Source organism: Anopheles cruzii, chromosome 2 (assembly GCF_943734635.1).
Source record: "Anopheles cruzii chromosome 2, idAnoCruzAS_RS32_06, whole genome shotgun sequence".
Classification (NCBI taxonomy): Eukaryota; Metazoa; Arthropoda; class Insecta; order Diptera; family Culicidae; genus Anopheles; species Anopheles cruzii.
Window position 1 is genome coordinate 55,909,718 of NC_069144.1, and position 18,362 is coordinate 55,928,079.

Here is an 18,362-nt window from a genome sequence, read left to right on the forward strand (position 1 = left end):
TCCATTCTCTCACACCCCCACACCATATATCACCACCAGATCTATCGCGTGCTTGGCGGCAGTGCCGGTATTGAGCATGAGTTGGCAGCTTTCGGCCACGAACCTCAACGTCACAGTTACGAAGCGAAAAGCACCGTCACGGCCAACAAACAAGTCATCCGGCGCTGGAAGTCAGTTCGCTTCTGACCGCGAGATTAGATAGATTGATCAGCTGCTCGGTGGTGTACGTTTCCGGGTTTCCGTCATGGCACACAGCGGGTGTAAAGTGTTGGCCGTCGTTCTGTACGCCCTCGCGGTGGCAGAATCGGCCAAGATTCTCAGCATCTTTCCGACCACCTCCAAGTCACACTGGATACTAGGGTCCGCCCTGATGAAGGAGCTCGCTCTGGATGGCCACGAGGTATGGTGTAATGTGGAGTGTCCCGTGACTACGTTTGGGTCTTAATGGCTTAGCCCGGTTTGCTGATCGCCCCTCCGCTCTGTGCAGGTAACCGTCATCAGTCCGTTTCCTTTGAAGAATGCCCCGAAAACCTATCGCCACTTGGACGTTACTTTCAACAGCCGAATATTTGACGGTGAGTCTCGAATTATCCGTGCCTTATTTGCTTCCATTACGGACTACTTACCGTTTGACACTTGCAGACCTCATGGATCGGGTGTTCGAACGCACCGACGACAATATCGTGCAAAAGATGTCGGAGTTGACGGCCTTCATTGAGCACATTGCAAACAGCACGCTTACATCGCCGGCGGTGCAAAGTCTGCTGCGTTCCGACGAAACGTTCGACCTGTTGGTGCTGGAGGTCTTCCTTGACGATGTGTTTCTCGGGTTTGCCGATCGGTTTAACTGCCCGGTGGTGGGAATGTCCACCTTCGGTGCCTCGACATGGGTGAACGCGCTCACGGGATCACCGCAGCCGCTCTCGTACGTGCCGCACCCGATATCGAGCTTCACGGACCGGATGAACTTCTGGCAGCGACTTGGCAATGTACTGATCACTGCATTTGACGAGGGACTGATGGGGTTCGTGGGTCTTTCGATCCAGCAACGCTACTATGATCAGTTCTTCCCCAATGCGACCCGATCGTTGAGCGAAATGCGTCGCCACGGAGTGTCGGTGATTCTGGTCAACAGTCACTTCAGCTTAAGCTTCCCCCGACCTTATTTGCCCAACCTGGTAGAGGTCGGCGGGTTTCACATCAATCGGAAAGTTAATCCGCTGCCGGAAGTGAGTATCGTAAGCTCATGTTCTTCGTGGTCAAAACTGTAATATCGTGTTACTCTTCTTGGTCTAGGACATCAGAACGTTCATCGAACAATCAGAGCACGGCGTTGTGTTCTTCTCGATGGGCTCCAATCTGAAGCCGTCGAAAATGGACAAACAGAAGCGCGATGATGTGATACGAGTGCTGTCGAGCCTGAAGCAGAACATTATCTGGAAATGGGACGATGATACGCTGGTGCTGGACAAACAGAAGTTCCTGCTCGGGAAGTGGTTCCCGCAGGATGACATCTTGGCTCACCCGAATGTGAAGCTGTTTATCACGCACGGAGGCCTACTGAGCTGCACGGAATCGATCTACCATGGCGTACCGGTCGTCGGAATACCGATCTTTGGCGATCAGCTGCTCAACATGGCTCGAGCGGAACTCACCGGATGGGGCATTGGAGTGGCGTACACCAAGCTAAACGAAGCTTCCTTCGAGAAAGCTGTCAACGAAGTGTTGAACAACGAAAAGTACACTACACGTGGGGCACGTTTAAAGACCCGCGGTTACTAACACTCTTTCTGTTTCTACAGGTACTCCGAGAAAATAGCGACAATCTCACGACGTTTGCGCGACCAACCACTAGCGCCGATGGATTTGGCCAAGTTTTGGGTCGAGTATGTGTTGCGGCACGATGGAGCGAAGCACCTGATATCGGCGGCGCAGGACCTAAACTTTGTGGAGTACAACAATCTAGACGTTTACGCATTTATTATTGCGGTAGCGGGAGCGATCCTGGTTCTCATAGGTTACGGTTTGAAGAAACTGTTCTTCTATGCGATTAAGCCCAAAAGCAAAAACTCGTCCAAAAAGATAAATTGAAGAGTCAGTTGTTACGTTAAGGAATAGTAGCCTTCGTATGCTATAGCTCTTGTTAGATTTGATAGTTTATAACAATAACAGTCGTCATTCCAGTCAATAAAGTTCGCCATATGATTTATTTCCATCACACAAGAAAAGAACAAATGATGCGTTCACTTTTATTTCTCTTTCACACTGCGGCCAAGCGCATCTAGGCTAAAACGCCAGCAATTAGCTCTCCACTACGAGCCCACCACATCCGAGACTGTGGCATCCGAGGCCGCGTTTTGATCACGGTGTCCGCGAGCGAACGCAAAAACCCACAGTCAGTCTGAAAGTGAAAGCCATTTCGTAACGTTGTACTAACTTCGCAGCTAGCCACGAGGCGTTCCGTTTATTTATAGTTGTACCAACGCACGGTTTATCTGGAATATCGCGGCCAATATGGCAGCTCATTTCACCATAAATGGACAGCAATTTGAGGGTATGTTTGACTTTGGAGTACAGTATGCGTTATTTGTTCTCAAACTAAGCCTACTCGATAGTTACGCCGAACGATGTGAGCACAGAAACAACGTTGAACACTTTCATCCGGGATCATGCCCATCTGACCGGGACCAAGTTCATGTGCCTCGAGGGAGGATGTGGTGTGTGTGTTGTGAATCTCAGTGGAATCCATCCCGTCACTGGGCAACCGTTTTCGTGTGCGGTCAACTCGGTGAGTCGTAAAGCGTAATTACAAATACGATAAATGAGATTTTGCCTAATTTCCTCGGCAGTGTCTGTTCCCAATACTCGCTTGTCACGGATTGCACGTTACGACGGTCGAGGGCATTGGAAGCAAGCGAACCGGATACCATGCAGCGCAAAAGCTGCTGGCCCATTTCAACGGATCCCAGTGCGGATATTGCTCCTCCGGTATGGTAATGAGTATGTACAGTTTGCTCGAGGCCAAGAACGCCAAGGTCAGCAAGGAGGAGATCGAGCAATCGTTCGGCGGAAACATTTGCCGTTGCACCGGTTACCGGCCCATTCTGGATGCTTTTAAAGCCTTGGCGGTGGATGCTGACGAGAAGCTGCAGCGAAAATGTCCAGACATCGAGGATCTCACCGGGAAGTGTTCCAAAACGGGGTCGGCTTGTGAGGGACGATGTTCCGTGGCAGGCAGAACTAATCGAGATCTTCTTCATCTGCGCTTCCAAGAGAACCGCGACTGGTACAGAGTGTACAACGTTTTTTTTTTTCTTTTGTATTAAAGAGCCTTTGAGCTGTAATAGCCTAGCATTCGTCTCTTTTTAAATTTAATTTCATTCAACTACCAGTTGTCAATCAGGGTTCCTGGGTGTTTGAAGCCCTGGCCTTTCCGAGAGACGTAAACTGGTTGTTGTTTGATGACTTTTAGGGACTTTGACCTGCAATAGCTTGTCATTTATCTCCCTTATATACTAGACTAACTACTATTAACTCTAACTTATTTCTATCTTAATCGTCTATTTAGATTGATTCCAGTGGGGTCTAGTTTAGGTCGATCTAGATATTTTGTGGTGAGAATCCGTAACCCTACAGAGGGATTTTCCACTACGAATTTGGGATTTTTCCCAAAAATATCTGATTTTGCCCGCTTCTGCCTCCACTTCATCAAATCCAAAACTATTATTGCATGCCTTAATTTAGGTGTTTTTATTTAGTTAAATAAATAATAAGAACAAAAAATTGAATAAATAGGTAAATAATCGGGAGAATAAAATGAAAAGAGAAGGCAGAAGGTGCGGCAGAAAAGATTTTCGTTTGGGTTATATTTTGGGGAAAAGGCCTGTTCTTTTAAGGAAATTTAAAAGTTTCCTTTCTTTATTTGGGTGGACAGGACAGGAAGAAGGAAGAAAGTACTTAGCTTATTGTTTTGTATGTTCCGACAGCCGTTTCACCGACGCCTTATACGGGTGCTCCGGCCCTGTACCCGCTTGCGGTGCCCTGGCACTTTAATACACTTGCACTTTCACTGCCGCTGGCACATCACTTCACTGCACACACGCGATATTCATTCACCCTTTTTTCGGGCGGGTATACGGGTGATTTGACGAAAAACCATCCGCACCCCGCTGGCTTGAACGTCGCTCGGGTCCGCAGGTAGTTTCGACGGCGTGATCGTAGCGAAACGGCTGAAAAAGGGTCCCTCGACGGGTATCACCGGCACGGTCGCCGTTAGCGGTACCCGGCACTTTAATGTCCTGGTTTGGACCAGTGGAAAGGAGAGGTGATTGGGAAAAGACCAGAATGCGTAGAAACTATGTTGTCTGACCGGAAGCTCGGGGTAAGTTTTGTGCGCCCGTGTTTTTTTAAGAGCAGGCTGAAAAAGTGCTTTTTTCTTATCGGGCGAGGGGGAAAAACCGTAAAACCGTAAAGGTGTCCGTGCCAGAGATCTGGCTACCTGACCGGTGTGATTTTAATATCCGGCGGCTGAGGAAATGCGGAAGAAAGTGTGTAAGGAGGGTGTCTGTGTCAGAAGGACGGGCTAACTGTCCGGGTTGATGTAATGACTGGCGGCTGAGGGAACCGCGGAAAAAAAAAAAATGCAGAAGGCACACAGGACCGCACCCACGCGTACACCCACGCACACACACACACGCCCACACGCACCACTTCCATGCGCGCAGATTCGCAAACTCACGCGCACGCACTTTCACTCCCGGGCAGCTATGCTGCTAGGGAGCTTATGAACCGTCACGCGGAAAAAGGTTTGTATCTTTTTTGACGGCGAAAAGTTTTCCTTTTTGGCACTAAGCCTGCTGGTCACTAAATTTTGAGGTCACACACTGTTTACGCTATTGTCCCTATTCCCACTTTTCGCACTATGGTCTGCCGCTTCCACACGCGCAGACACGCAAACCCACGCGCACGCGCTTTCACATTTGGGCAGCTGTGCTGCTAGGGACCTTATGATCCTTCACGCAGAAAAGGTTTGTATCTTTTTTTGACGGCGAAGAAAGAGTTTTTCCTTTTTGGCGCTAAGCCTACTGGTCCCTAATTTTTTGGGGTCACACACTGTTTACGCTATGGTCACTATTCCCGCTTTTCGCACTATGGTCTGCTTTTGAAAAACAAGGTTTCGCGGGACCCAGTCACGAGAAAGGTTCCCTAAAAGATAAAACTTACACCCCGGATTCAACGCGCGGAGGAAGGCGGCACCTTTTTCCGCACCCGGAGTCGCTTGTCACTTCTTTCTTTTTGACTGGGCAAAAAGGAGCGGAGGAGAGGTAAAGAACGAACCGATCTGCCCGGAGGTGCGATCGAGAGTGTGAGAGTGTACAACGTGAGCGATATTTTCGCCATCTTCGAGACCATCGGTGATCGGCCGTATACGCTCGTTGGTGGGAACACCGGCCACGGAGTGTACCGTCGAAGCGATGCGCTGGAAGTGTTTATCGATATCAATGCTGTTCACGAGCTGAGGTCACATTCGGTAGACAGCTCACTCACCGTCGGAGCAGGAACATCTCTAACAGAGCTCAAGGAATTGATGGCGGTTACAGCGAAGCAACATTCACACTTTTCCTATCTGGAGCGCTTAGCCAGTCACGTTGGCCAGATTGCAAACGTACCCGTTCGGAACACTGGTACTATCGCAGGAAATCTAAGTATCAAACACCAACACAACGAGTTCCCGTCGGACTTGTATTTAATTCTGGAAGCAGCCAACGCCAAATTGACTATCGGTGAGTAAAGGAATGGAAAGTGGCAAGTGGCCTGACATCAAATATCGAGCAATTTGGGCGTTTTTTTCAGTGGCGTCAGAAGGCATAACTTCGACCATCAAGCCATCGGAATACGTTTCACTGGATATGGGCAAGAAAGTGCTACTGAACGTTGTGCTTCCTCCACTAGATCCGAATGCCGTCGTTTATCGATCGTTCAAAGTTATGCCTCGAGCCCAAAATGCTCACGCTTACGTCAACGGTGCTTTCTTGGTTCAAACGGACGGTTCCCGTAGTATCGTAACAAGCAACGTTTGTTTCGGTGGCATCAACCCCCAGTTTACGCATGCATCGAGGACGGAAGACTTCCTGAAAGGGAAGAATCTACTTACCAACGAAACCTTGCAAGGCGCCCTGAAGATCCTGGCGGAAGAGTTGAAGCCCGACTGGGTGTTGCCTGATACGGACCCCGAGTATCGAAAGAACGTAGCCTTATCCTTGTTCTATAAGTTCGTGCTCAGCATCGCCCCTGGTTCGGTCAGAAAAGAGTTCAGATCAGGTGGAACCTTTTCCAAAAGACCTGTTTCTAGCGGATCACAAAAGTATGACAGCTTCATCAAACAATGTCCGAAGCTTGAAGGCCTACTGCAAGCATCCGGTGAGGCCAAGTACACCAACGACATGCCACACTTACCGGGCGAGCTATATGCTGCCTTCGTTCACGGGACCAAAGTGGGCGCGAAAATTATTTCCATCGATCCTTCGGCTGCATTGGTAAGAGGTCCTTGGATTCTAGTGAACCAAGCTAACAATCTTTCTAATTTACAGCTACTACCAGGTGTGGTGGCGTTCTACGCGGCGAACGACATACCCGGCGCGAACGATTTTATGCCACTCAAGTCGGAGTTTAGTCCCAATGTGGAGGAAATATTCTGTAGCCAGCGTATCCTGTTCCACGGTCAACCGGTGGGGATCATCGTAGCAACAAGCTTCGACATAGCTCAAATGGGTGCCAAAAGAGTAGCGATCAACTACTCGGAAAGCAGCTCCGGTCCTGTCTATCCCACCGTTAAAGAAGTTTCCGACGCCCAGGCCGAGGATCGGATCAAGCAAATCGATTATGGGTTTACTGGTACAGATTATAGTGATCAACTTGGAGCGAAAGGCACCGAGCTATTGGAAGTAATGGGGATATTCGAGTCTGCGGGTCAGTACCACTACACGATGGAAACACAAACCTGTGGCTGTGTTCCGCTGGAGGATGGAATGGTGGTACATTCTGCAACGCAAGCGGTCACTCTCACGCAAATAGCCATCGCCCGGATGCTGGGTGTGCCTGAAAACAGTCTTCAGTTGTCAGTTCGACGTATCGGTGGGGGCTACGGAGGGAAGGCGTCTCGCGCGGTACAGATTGCGTGTGCGTGTGCCTTGGCTTGCCATGTGCTGGGCAGACCGGTTCGTCTCGTGATGATAATGGAATCGAATATGTGCACCGTCGGGAAGCGGTATGGAATCGTCTCATCGTATCGGGTTGTTACGGACAAACACGGAACGGTTTTGAATCTGCGAAACGAGTTTCTACACGACGCAGGATGCAACTCTAACGAGGCACCGGATTTCGTACAACCGTACTATGGGAACTGCTACAACAAGGACTGCTGGAAGGTGGTGTCCAAAACGGCCATTACGGACTCCGCCAGCAATACTTGGTGCCGTGCCCCCGGGACGACGGAAGCGTACGGAATGATAGAGACGATCATGGAGCACATCGCGTTCGTGACGGGCGAAGATCCTTTGGAAGTGCGGCTTCGGAATATGCCCGCAGACTCCGCGATGCGTTCGTTGCTTCAAGACTTCCGCACGAGCACCGAGTACGATCGACGGCGGGAAGAAATACTACAATTTAACTCCGAACACCGTTGGCGCAAGAGGGGAATTGCTATCGTTCCGCTCAAGTATCCGATTGCGTACTTTGGAACGCTCCATGCGCTGGTGTCCATATACCACACCGATGGAACCGTCGCCATCACGCACGGTGGGATCGAGATGGGACAGGGCATCAACACGAGGGCGGTCCAGGTTGCGGCGAACATACTGCGCCTGCCGCTGGAGAAAATCACCATCAAACCGACTTCCAATCTGACCGCCCCGAACGATTTCTGCACCCAGGCCAGTATCACCAGCGAAGCGGTGGCTCATGTAAGTACATCGCAAAACACTCAATTCTTGCAATAGTGCCCTTAAGCCACGTCCCTTGCAGTCAGTACTGATCGCCTGTGAAACGCTTCTGCAACGAATGGAACCGGTTCGGCTGCGGAATCCAAATGCTCGGTGGGAAGAGCTTACGACCGAATGTCACCGGCAAGGTGTCGACCTTTGCGCCACAGCCATGTACAACGGTGTGGAGCTTCCACCGTACAGTGTGTGGGCGACGAGCTGTGCCGAAGTGGAACTGGATGTGCTGACCGGAAACGTGCTGCTGCGCCGTGTCGACATACTGGAGGACGCCGGCATAACGCTGAACCCGGACATCGAAATTGGTCAAATCGAGGGCGCTTTCATGATGGGCGTTGGACTGTACTTGACTGAGGCCCTCGTTTACGAACCGCATACCGGGGCACTGCTCACTAACCGCTCCTGGCACTATCGACCACCGGGAGCCCAAGATATACCGATTGACTTCCGAATACGATTACTACAGAACACTATTAATCCTACTGGCGTCCAGCGGTCGAAAGCAACTGGTGAGCCAGCGGTAAACATGGCGATTGTGGTGTTGTTTGCTCTACGGAATGCTTTAAACGCGGCACGGGCTGATGCGGGTGCGGCGAAACGGTGGATACCATTGGGATCCCCTAGCACGCCGGATAGGATTCAACGACATGTCGGGCACTCCTGGAACCAATATCTGCTCCACTAGCCTGACGTCACGGCTAGGATATGAGTCGATTACAAATGAATATGCAACCTAATAGCACGCTATTACATTAACCATACTTTCACCACCTTTTAAATTATTAATTGAAAGAAGTTAGGCCATCGCTGCATGATACAATCCAACAATCGATCCTAACGATAGATTCGATGTTAGACGTGGCAACTGGTTTACGATAACCATTGTACGTGTGTACACACGTAACACTGAAAACGTTTTCATAACAAATGCTAGCCTTTCGAATTATTAAAATACTTTTATCGAAATCAAACATCGAGCGGTAAACGGTGCCAAAAGCTCTGATCCCAAGCTCTAAATCAGTATGCAGCTTGTAGTTAGTGTGCCGGTGGGTTTGACATCACTATTTTATAACAATTTCATCAATGAAGGAACTGCGGATCCTTAATTTTTTCAACCTTCTGCTGGTGTCGCCCATCCACGTGGACATCTCGCAGGATGAAGTGATAGTGCGTAGAAAAAATAGCAAGCGCAACATAGCAGTCATCGCTGCCATCGTCGCCACCGCAACGTGGTACGAGGTGAAGTACGTGGTTGAAAACTTCGAAACCTCCACTAGCTCCATAATGATAACCTTAGGCCTTACAAAGTACTTTGTGAACAAAGTGGTCATGTACATAGTCCTGTACTGGATGGTTCGTTACGGAAGCCGTGTTTTGGCTGTTTGCAATGCACTCGTTCCTCTGTCGAAGGCCATTCGCGACATTAGGAGCACAACTAAGTTTGCGTACCAGTACAGCCTATTCAAGGTATCGCTTGGGGTGATTGTTCTGTGGCAAGTGCTGCTTCTAACTTATTTTATGGTGGCCCATTGGTACTACGATATTCAAACCCTGGACACCGCGCTAATATTGCTGGGTAACGGCATAGTAACCTTGGCGATAGATTTGCATAAAATGTTCGTTATATTCTTCGGCATGCACATTTCACAGAGCTATGGACACTTGCGAACGTTGCTAGTTGGCCAGGGTGGTCTCTACAGTTCCTCAGAGGTACCGTTTACCATATTTGAGGTTCTTGATAGGATGTTCGCTTTCAAGCGTCGCCTCACCCAATCCCTCGGGCTTCTGTTGCTTGTGCTTACGGCGGAAAATTTCGCCGCTTGTTCAATTCACGCATATTTGGTAATCGTTTTGTATCAGACTGATACTCTTAACACGACGCTCTATCTCAATGCTACACTGTTGACGGTGCACATGACGTTGTTCTACAGTATGGTATACTTTTATAGTTCGATTGAAACGAAGGTGAGTCAAACAGTAGGCCTTCCGATAAAACATAGAAACTCCTTAAATCGCTCCTTTCGCTTCTTTACAGGAAGTGGACTTTAAAACAGGTCTAAGATCGATGCAGTACATAAATATGAACGAACAAACGGACACTCAAAAGGTAATTGGTCGGTGAAGAGTCACAGTTGTAAGCGACTCAGCTTGAGCATTAATCACCGCAGGATTGCTACGATCTGATCAATCTCAAGCTGATGATGGACTCACCGAAAATAACGGCCTGTGGATTGTTCGAAATGAATTTGCAAATTTTTTACAACGTGCGTAAGTTCTTGTTCAGCCCATGGCATGATCGAGCGAAATGAAACAAAACTCTCTCTCTCTCGATCGATCATAGGTCTTCGCTGCCATCATAACGTACATCGTCATTCTATTTCAGTTCAAAAACTTTGAGGAAATAAAGCACACCGTTCCGCCACACGCTTGATGGACTGTAAGATTGGGAAATAAATATCGTTTAAATCAATTGAAAGTCATGTCTGTCATCGTTTGTCTCGAAAGAAATAGCAACTCTTCACATGTGTTATCTTTCTCGGTGTGTTATTTTCTTCCTCTCTCCCCACCACAAACTACATAATTCCTAGTTCACGACTGTGCGCGAGGGTTTCTCTCTTTGTTTTTTAGCTTTTTGTAAACAGTGTTCCTTTACCATCGTTTGGTTTGTGTTCACCACCGTTTACAGATCCGGCCACGACCTATGGATCCGCTGCAACCGGTGCGAATTCGTCAATGTCTAGGACATAATGCTCCGTTCTCCCGTGAAGATCTAAGACTGGTACTACGCATACGCATCGTTCATGAAGAATCTCACTAAGTTGCAATTACTGAGTTCATTTGCCTACCGACTACACTATCGTCCTGGCTTAACAGTAATATCATTTCAGTAATCGCTCGATTGAAATATGTTCTTCCTTACATTCGTTTTTGTTTCTCTCTTTCTACACTAACAAGAAATAGAGGATTTTGCTAGCTACATTAACGTTTAGTTACTTATTTGATCTATTCAAAGTTAACTATCTTCCTCTTGTTCTCCCTCTCTCTCGGACGCGCACGTGCGCTCTTCGGTATAATACTAACTTGCCATCGTTGACCCGGCACGTGGTAAACTTTCTCGCTATCTGATCGGTTGGCATGTAATGCTCAAATTCCTGCTACTCCTGTTGTTCCCACTTCGTTTCTTTTGCAGCTACTGGTGATGCTATCGCTAGGAATAATTGTATCACCTGGAAAAAGGTACCATTACCTTTCCCAACTACTTTAGTGTAACACGCAAACGTCGTGTTAATTTCGCTAGGCTCACTCGCCACCTTGCGAGGGCTAAGTTTAGTACTTCAACTAGATCCTGACTCCAATTCCGCTTTCCGCTTTCGAAATCGAACGATAGGTGAACTGTGGAAGATTCGCTTACGCTTCGGTACCAACTATTTACAACTTTCTTTCTACGCGCTAATTCCTTACGGTGCTACTAGAATGAGAGCCCACACGACGCATTCCCGCGGCCGTGGCGACGCCGGCTAATCGGTTGGTTTGTAGAATTGCGAGATTGTACTTAATTGACGCAGGAAAGAAGGAAATGGAATAAAAAATGGGATGGAAACCTACAGTACCTCATGCGCCACCGTGTGTTCGGGTTCATAGACCAAAGGCAGAGAACATGCCGTAAACTGACCGTACGAAGAAAGCGCTACAAGGTGAGCTACATTGAGCCATACGGTGCTTTATAGAATTACTTTGAAAACACTTCTTGTTGGACCAGCTACTAATATGTTTATGAGCGGAGTGCCTTCACTAAACAGGTTTGAGAAATAGTACGAAAATAGTACGGTAAATGAGACAAAAGGCGGGGAAATAAAACTATTCGAATTCTTTAGGTACAAAGCATAAAATTCACGGTTCACCGCCGTCTAAACATTTCTCCGACATCCGTTCAATGCCTATCACAAATTGTTAAACAGAATGGTTTTGAAGTGCTTCAAAGTTCATAGGTAGTTCCACTCGCTAAATTGTAATCGAAGATACTACCCCCGGTATCTGCCACACGCAATTAGAATCTGTTCTATTGTGTTGCACCTTTCCTTCTACCGGTTGTTAGGTGTTAACATTATTTTAATCTTTGTTTGAATTTTTGTGTTTCATTCACCGAAAACATTGTATCATATGTTTTTTGAACTAGGATAAAGAGTTCATATTCGAACACTGCATAAGATTTGTGATGAATTCTAGATCATACTTTCGTTCTTTTGGTTGTTTTTTTTTATTTAAAACAGTCGAACTTTTGCACGTATTTTCAAAAACCTAGTTATTTGCATGCATTTGTTTTGTTCACTATTTTACGTTCACACCGGCACAGTCTCTTTCTAGCTACGTTTGCTCTAGCATCCCACCAACGCCGCGGTGACTCTACATAGTTATACAACTTTTCAATAATATTCGTGTATATATGGCTTTCTACGTCTCGGTTTCAATTCGCATTTATTATTACCTACATAAATCGATACAGTTTGAGCTTTTGATTGCATCACTTTCGCAAGACCTTTTCGTATTCTCTCTCTCTTAGAGATTGGGTTTGGTTACGACGCCTCATCAATCCCTACGGGGTATACCAGCCACCGCTTCATACAGTTGTGTAAGGTGAAGAAATCTAGCAGATTGCCAATGAGTCTGCTGGACGCAAACAGATACTTTCAAAATATACAAAAAGGGCTAACGCTCCTAAAATATACAATCCGAACACAGGACGAAAGAATGTAGTGCTCAGGTAAGATTCACAATGAGACATACAAGAATATCAGATGAGTATTGAGCTAATGCTTTCGAAAACCTATTTTACATAACCAACCAGCGACACGCTAACAAAACGAAACATTCAAAGAATGTAGCCGCAGCTTTCAATCAGATTCACTGCCCGATTGCTATCCGGTTCACCGGTGGGCCGGTTCTGTGACCGCGTACCAGAGCCGCCGGATCTCGTCCATCGGCAGGTTGGGGTTGGTGAAGAAAAACACCAGGCCCGCAGCGCTGAGCTTCCGGCTGAGCAGCTCGCCCTTTTGCTCCTCGTCCAGATACAGCGAGTCCATCGGCGTGATGGTAACGTTCACGTTCTGTGCCACCGTTCCGGTGATGTGCACGTCGTCGATCCAGAAGAACGGTTGACGCTGCGCCTCCCGGTACAGCTCCCGGGCCACGTCGCGCGAGTAGAGTATCGAGTAGCCGGGACAGTGGGGCGGGTAGTAGCGGGTCGGGTACTCGCGCCAGCTCACGTACCATTTGGAGCGGTGCGTCCGCTTGACGCTCAACTTCGTAACCAGCTGGCAGAGCAGCAGCTTCCGCTGGGGCGCAACCCGCTCCAGCACGTCGTACAGGACCGGTGCGTTGATGAACACGTCGTCGTCCGTTTTCAGAACATAGCGGGCGCCGGGACAGTGGTAAGTGTACCACTTGAGCGCCATCACATGCTTGTACGTCATGTTGCGGTACGCATCGACGAAGCTGCCCTGCACGATATCGTCGTACGTGCGGCTCTCCTCTTCGATGGCCCGCTGGGCCGCACTCGTGTTGACTGCCCCGAGCAGGAAGATCAAACGCGCCCGACCGTCGGGTCGGCCCCAGGTCGAGCGGATCGTATTGCGCTTGAAAACGTTGTCCGGTGCCGAGTGGACCAGCACCAACACCAGCGGTGCCGCCGACGGCGCCGATCGCACGGCCACTCCGTCCCGCATAAGGCTCCCGTCGTCGGCGCTGCTTCTCCTTCGACGCTTCCTGCTGCTCCACGGTGGCCCACCGGAAGGGAGCGTACTTCGGTTAACTATGCTGCCGCTGGCATTACTCCGGTCGCTACTACTACTGGTTCCGCCACCGACGCCGCAGTAGTCGTGGTTGATGGTGAACTTAAAATCCTTTAAATCTATTAGACTGGTGTAATCCTCATTTGGCAGCAATTCCTCGAACGGACTGACTAATGTTAACGACGCTGTCGACTGTGTACTGCTAACGGCGGTGTTACTGCTGGTGGCCGTCGTACGCCCTTCACCCCCGGTGACTTCCCTCGTTTGGACTAAACTAGCGCTACTGCTGACTGCTGGTTCCCAGAGTGCTCCTGCGGCTACTGCAGCCACTAGCCACGGTGGCGAGGTGATGTTCAGATATGTGCCACGGCGCACTGCGCCCACTTCCTGTTCGTCCTCGCCGATCACGTTATCCTCGCCACCGAATGGCGGTGTTAGGACGGGATGGGCCGAATACTGTTGCTGCTGATCGGCCTGCTCGTAGGGCAGCGCGAACGCCAACGACGACGGCAGCGCCGACGGAGGATAGTCACGTGCCGACATCACTTCCCGGTAGACGGTAGCGTCGTGCGGCGCCATCTGCCATACCGTCAGCACGAGCGTCAGCAGTATCAGGACTCCCCACACGGGACGACGCTCGAACATGATCGCAGGATCAGCGTCGTCGTAGGGTTCGCATGATTGGTAAATCCTATAACGAAAAAAGGTCGGCATTAGCACTCACGTTCGTTCATTGCGGTTCAACAATCGGGATAATCGGGATAAGAAGCGTCGGATAGCTGTCGGAGAATCATTATCATCCAGCTCATTTCAAACACTAATCGCAGTTAATTAATGAGAAATTCAAAATCTGCTACGCCAACAGTGGAATCTCTCGCTACTCAGCGGAACCATCGCAAGTCCTTCTACGCTGCAACCGATGCCAGCGCCGATCGATGGCTGAGGTTACATATCCAACGTCATCCATATGCAGTGCCCATTGTCGGCCGTGTATACCGTGTCCTCCGCGGGATCCATTGCCAAAGGATCCCCCCGTCAGCATCCCGGCGCATGCAGCGTCGAGCAATGCGTCGTCCCTAGACCCCCGACTCGACGGATGACATATCGCAACCAGCGCAACTCCTGCTATTTCCAAAGTGCAAACAATAGAAACACGTCGTCAGAAACATCCGGAACGATTTTTGCTACGTTCCGGGCCCGACGTGTGCTTTCCTTTCTCCCCGTTTGGGAGGGCGCCTGAGAGGGAAGTGAAAGAAAAAAGGAAGTGACCTCATTCCTGGCGCTTCAGGCGGTCCAGACCTCAGGACCGGAAAAACCAAAGGAAAACGTCCCCACGGCAATTACTTAATTGAACCCGCAGCAATTATTCCATCTCACGGGACGCGGGCCAATCGGAGTGGGTCAGCCCCGGGGGAGGGGAGGGAACTCTGTGTGGCACACCCGGTTGCAGTTCATATTTATGCGTCCAACAACATCGCACAGCGGAAGGCCTTATGCGGACCGTTTGCACTGATGAAGACGATGTTTATTGTCGTTCAATCGTCTCGGGTGAGCTATTCGCATTTACTCCGATGGAATATGCTCCCAATACGCTGGATTATTCCATTTTTTTTTGCATATTTTCTATCAGAACGTCAGCAACTTCAACTTTTAAGTCGATGGGGGTTCTCAACTGACGCTTGTCGCATAGGAACCGATAAACCGGTACAGCGTCGGTAGCCGGATGATCTACGGCCGTGGGTACGTTAAACAATATGCATTTTTACTACCACAAAACCAACAAATCGATGCGGGGTGATTATCCGGACACACAACCGGAGCCGGAGCCTCGGTTCCAGAAGATGGTTGCACTCGAAACCGGCGAGGGACGTGCCAGTAATTACTACCCGCCGATACCCGGCAATTATTCGACAACCAGTATTTAGCTGCATCCCTTATGCTGCGCCCCTTATCAATCCCCTGGAAGGACGGGGACGCGGAGGGACCCCAATGCACACAATGGCGAACACCGCCGCGGCGACATAGATGCATAAACAGCACATAATTGACGCACCCCCCGCTGACTGGCGCGCCTTGTCTTGTTGCGTGCCCTACGACGACGGCGAAGACTTCCGATCGGTGGCCAGTTATGACGGGGCGGGGGTCGCTCACAATTGTGCGCTCGCCCGTCCTAACCCCGGCCACCTCCCGGCACACATCCGGTGGTCGCGAGGGTCCGATATGGAACTCGATTTTTTACTGTTCCATAGCCCAGGACGGCAGGTGAGTCTCGACCCCGCCGCCATCAGACAGACGGGCGTCGCGAGAATGATAATGATTTTTTATTTCTATTGCCATCACACACACACACACGCCAGAGGGGGTTCAAAACGGCTTCCGTCATCCATTGTTTTCGTGCAGACGATAGACTGGGGTAAATTTCTAATTGAGGTCCCACTCCTGGCGGTGACCTGGCGCATATGAATTATAAAGAAATGGTTACCCCTCTGCCTCGATGACTTCAACGGAAATAGGATGCAGTTTTAAAATGCTTTCGAACCCGTTCTCTCCACAACGCAATGGCTACTGCGATGCCGCCCATTGCTTTTTCCAACTATCTTCAAGGAAGTTTAAGCATTAAAGTGTCACTGGCTGCAACTGACGTTAACGGTAACGAGGCTGTCAAAACACGAGTCAGAAAGCTAAGCAACATAACACTGAGCAGCAAAGTAGGCTTCCAGTTGGAGTGTGTTTTATCGTAAGCTGCTGCTCCATCATCTTATTCTCTTGCTCTCACCATATCTCCGTCTGTGGTCCTCTTGAGCGCGGCCACTTCAACGACGCGACGAAGTGATAAAAGACCACTGCCACGGACACTATCGGACCACGCGTCTAGAAAACTGGGAAGAAATCCACAGCTTTTCTTCGCCTTTCACGGTAGACGACTTTCCGGACCACAGCAAACACTTGGCCCCGCACTTACCAGGACGCGTGGGGCGATTGGTCCCGCTGTTGTCCGGACAAATAAAAGGACACTGTTGTCGTCCTTCTTACAGCACTCGCGGGGGTCAAGAATGGTCTTGTTTTAAACAACAACGGCGACTCCGGGATTATCTGCGCTGCCGGAGCCGTGTCCTGCTGCTCCGCAGGAAGTCTGGAGCCGTCGTGTAAGTACCGGGCCCCCCACCGCCCTATCGTGATCCATCGGCCAAGGCGGACAGGAACAACACAAAACTGCATTTAGAACGGAATCGGAGTGGGTTTGTTCGTCGCGTAGCAGCACACCCGCGGACACCAGACGGCCACGTGCCGAGCCACTTACACGGGGGGCGCCCATCTCCCCGCATTCGTTGGCCAACATCTCCAATTTCTCGCTTGATTGTGTTGTGGCCACCCTTTCGGCCAGCCGCGTGTCGTTGATTTTGATAATTGGATTGCAATTACGCAAAGTAACCGAGCGGGAAACTTGTTTTCGGTGACGGTGTCCGACCGATCCACTAATGTCAATGCAATTTGGGCTTATGAAAAATGGATCAAGATAGCTTATGGACACAGGCCAACCCTTGACGCGCCGGGTGCGGCAAATCGAGGACATGAATGGCCATTTGAGGGCAATGAAAATTTAAACCCAGGCGGCAGTGCACTTATCAATGCACCGATGGCTTTTTTGCGTGTGCGCTTCGACCCAGACCCGAACAGAAAAACAACACACCGATGCTATGCCGAGGCACATCACCCAAGCCGCACATCTGAGGGAATTCAAGCGTTTGTGCTCCGCATATATAAGAGAGGTCGTTTAACTTGCGTCTGGCTCAACAGACCAGTAGTTACGTTATATGTTACATGTTGTATATGTGAAATCTTGTATCTTGTGGAGCAATCTGTCGAAACTGTGCTTGTCGTCGTTCGCTTTGATTATGGTGATGATAAGATTAAAAAACATTGAGAAAATGAAAATACAAAAATATTAATAATAATTATAATGAAAGAGACTAGATAGATTTGAGACACGCGCGCGGAAATGAGGAAGTGGTGGGCATTCTGTAATAGAATCGTTGGTGTCAATTAGCGAAAAGCAGATGATAAGGCTCATGCTTAACGGTCGCACCACATTATCAACCAATGGTAACTGGAGGTGTGCACTATAAACAGAGCAAGAGAAATCTTCTGCGCTCCGGAGAGTGGACCCTCCCTTTTAAGTGGGGACATCATGCATTGTCTAACACTTTAAGGGATGGCGACCGTTGTAAAAGGAGAGAAGCTAGATGCCATGGTTCTGGGAAGTTTGCCCCCATGCCCCCTCTCGTTGATTTATTTTAAATTTTGTAATTATCGATAGATAAATCCGTCCTTCTCAAACCTATGCAGGGGTAAGAGGTGGGACTTATCATCATATGCCGATGATTGCGCCACTCATAAACGCGCCCATAAAAACCGTACCATACTCGGCTGAATGGTCACATGGGCTGAAAAGTCCCTAGCCTAATGCATAAATGCTGGTAATCTTATTGCATTCACCGCTTCTATTTCTACTCATAAGTTTGTGAGTGATTGTGCATTTGTGACGCTACTTTTATTATTTTCAAAACAATGGATT

The 18,362-nt window shown here is 49.2% G+C and overlaps 3 protein-coding genes across 3 annotated transcripts; 2 read left to right on the forward strand and 1 right to left on the reverse strand.

The window, feature by feature from the left end:
* Positions 1–199: 199 nt before the first annotated feature.
* LOC128277322 (UDP-glycosyltransferase UGT5-like) lies at positions 200–2,181 on the forward strand. The gene is made up of 5 exons (XM_053015768.1): positions 200–400; positions 488–575; positions 643–1,229; positions 1,297–1,739; positions 1,803–2,181. Exons 1-5 carry the CDS (start codon positions 245–247, stop codon positions 2,089–2,091), a joined length of 1,563 nt encoding a protein of 520 aa, XP_052871728.1. The 5' UTR covers positions 200–244; the 3' UTR covers positions 2,092–2,181.
* A 333-nt stretch (positions 2,182–2,514) lies between these two features.
* On the forward strand, positions 2,515–8,682 carry LOC128277731 (xanthine dehydrogenase/oxidase-like). Its single transcript, XM_053016238.1, has 7 exons — positions 2,515–2,554; positions 2,616–2,788; positions 2,850–3,295; positions 5,371–5,783; positions 5,854–6,536; positions 6,591–7,961; positions 8,023–8,682. Exons 1-7 carry the CDS (start codon positions 2,515–2,517, stop codon positions 8,680–8,682), a joined length of 3,786 nt encoding a protein of 1,261 aa, XP_052872198.1.
* Positions 8,683–12,922: 4,240 nt separating this feature from the next.
* LOC128268075 (uncharacterized) lies at positions 12,923–14,431 on the reverse strand. Its single transcript, XM_053005085.1, has one exon. The coding sequence runs from the start codon at positions 14,429–14,431 to the stop codon at positions 12,923–12,925; it is 1,509 nt and encodes a 502-aa protein (XP_052861045.1).
* Positions 14,432–18,362: the final 3,931 nt, after the last annotated feature.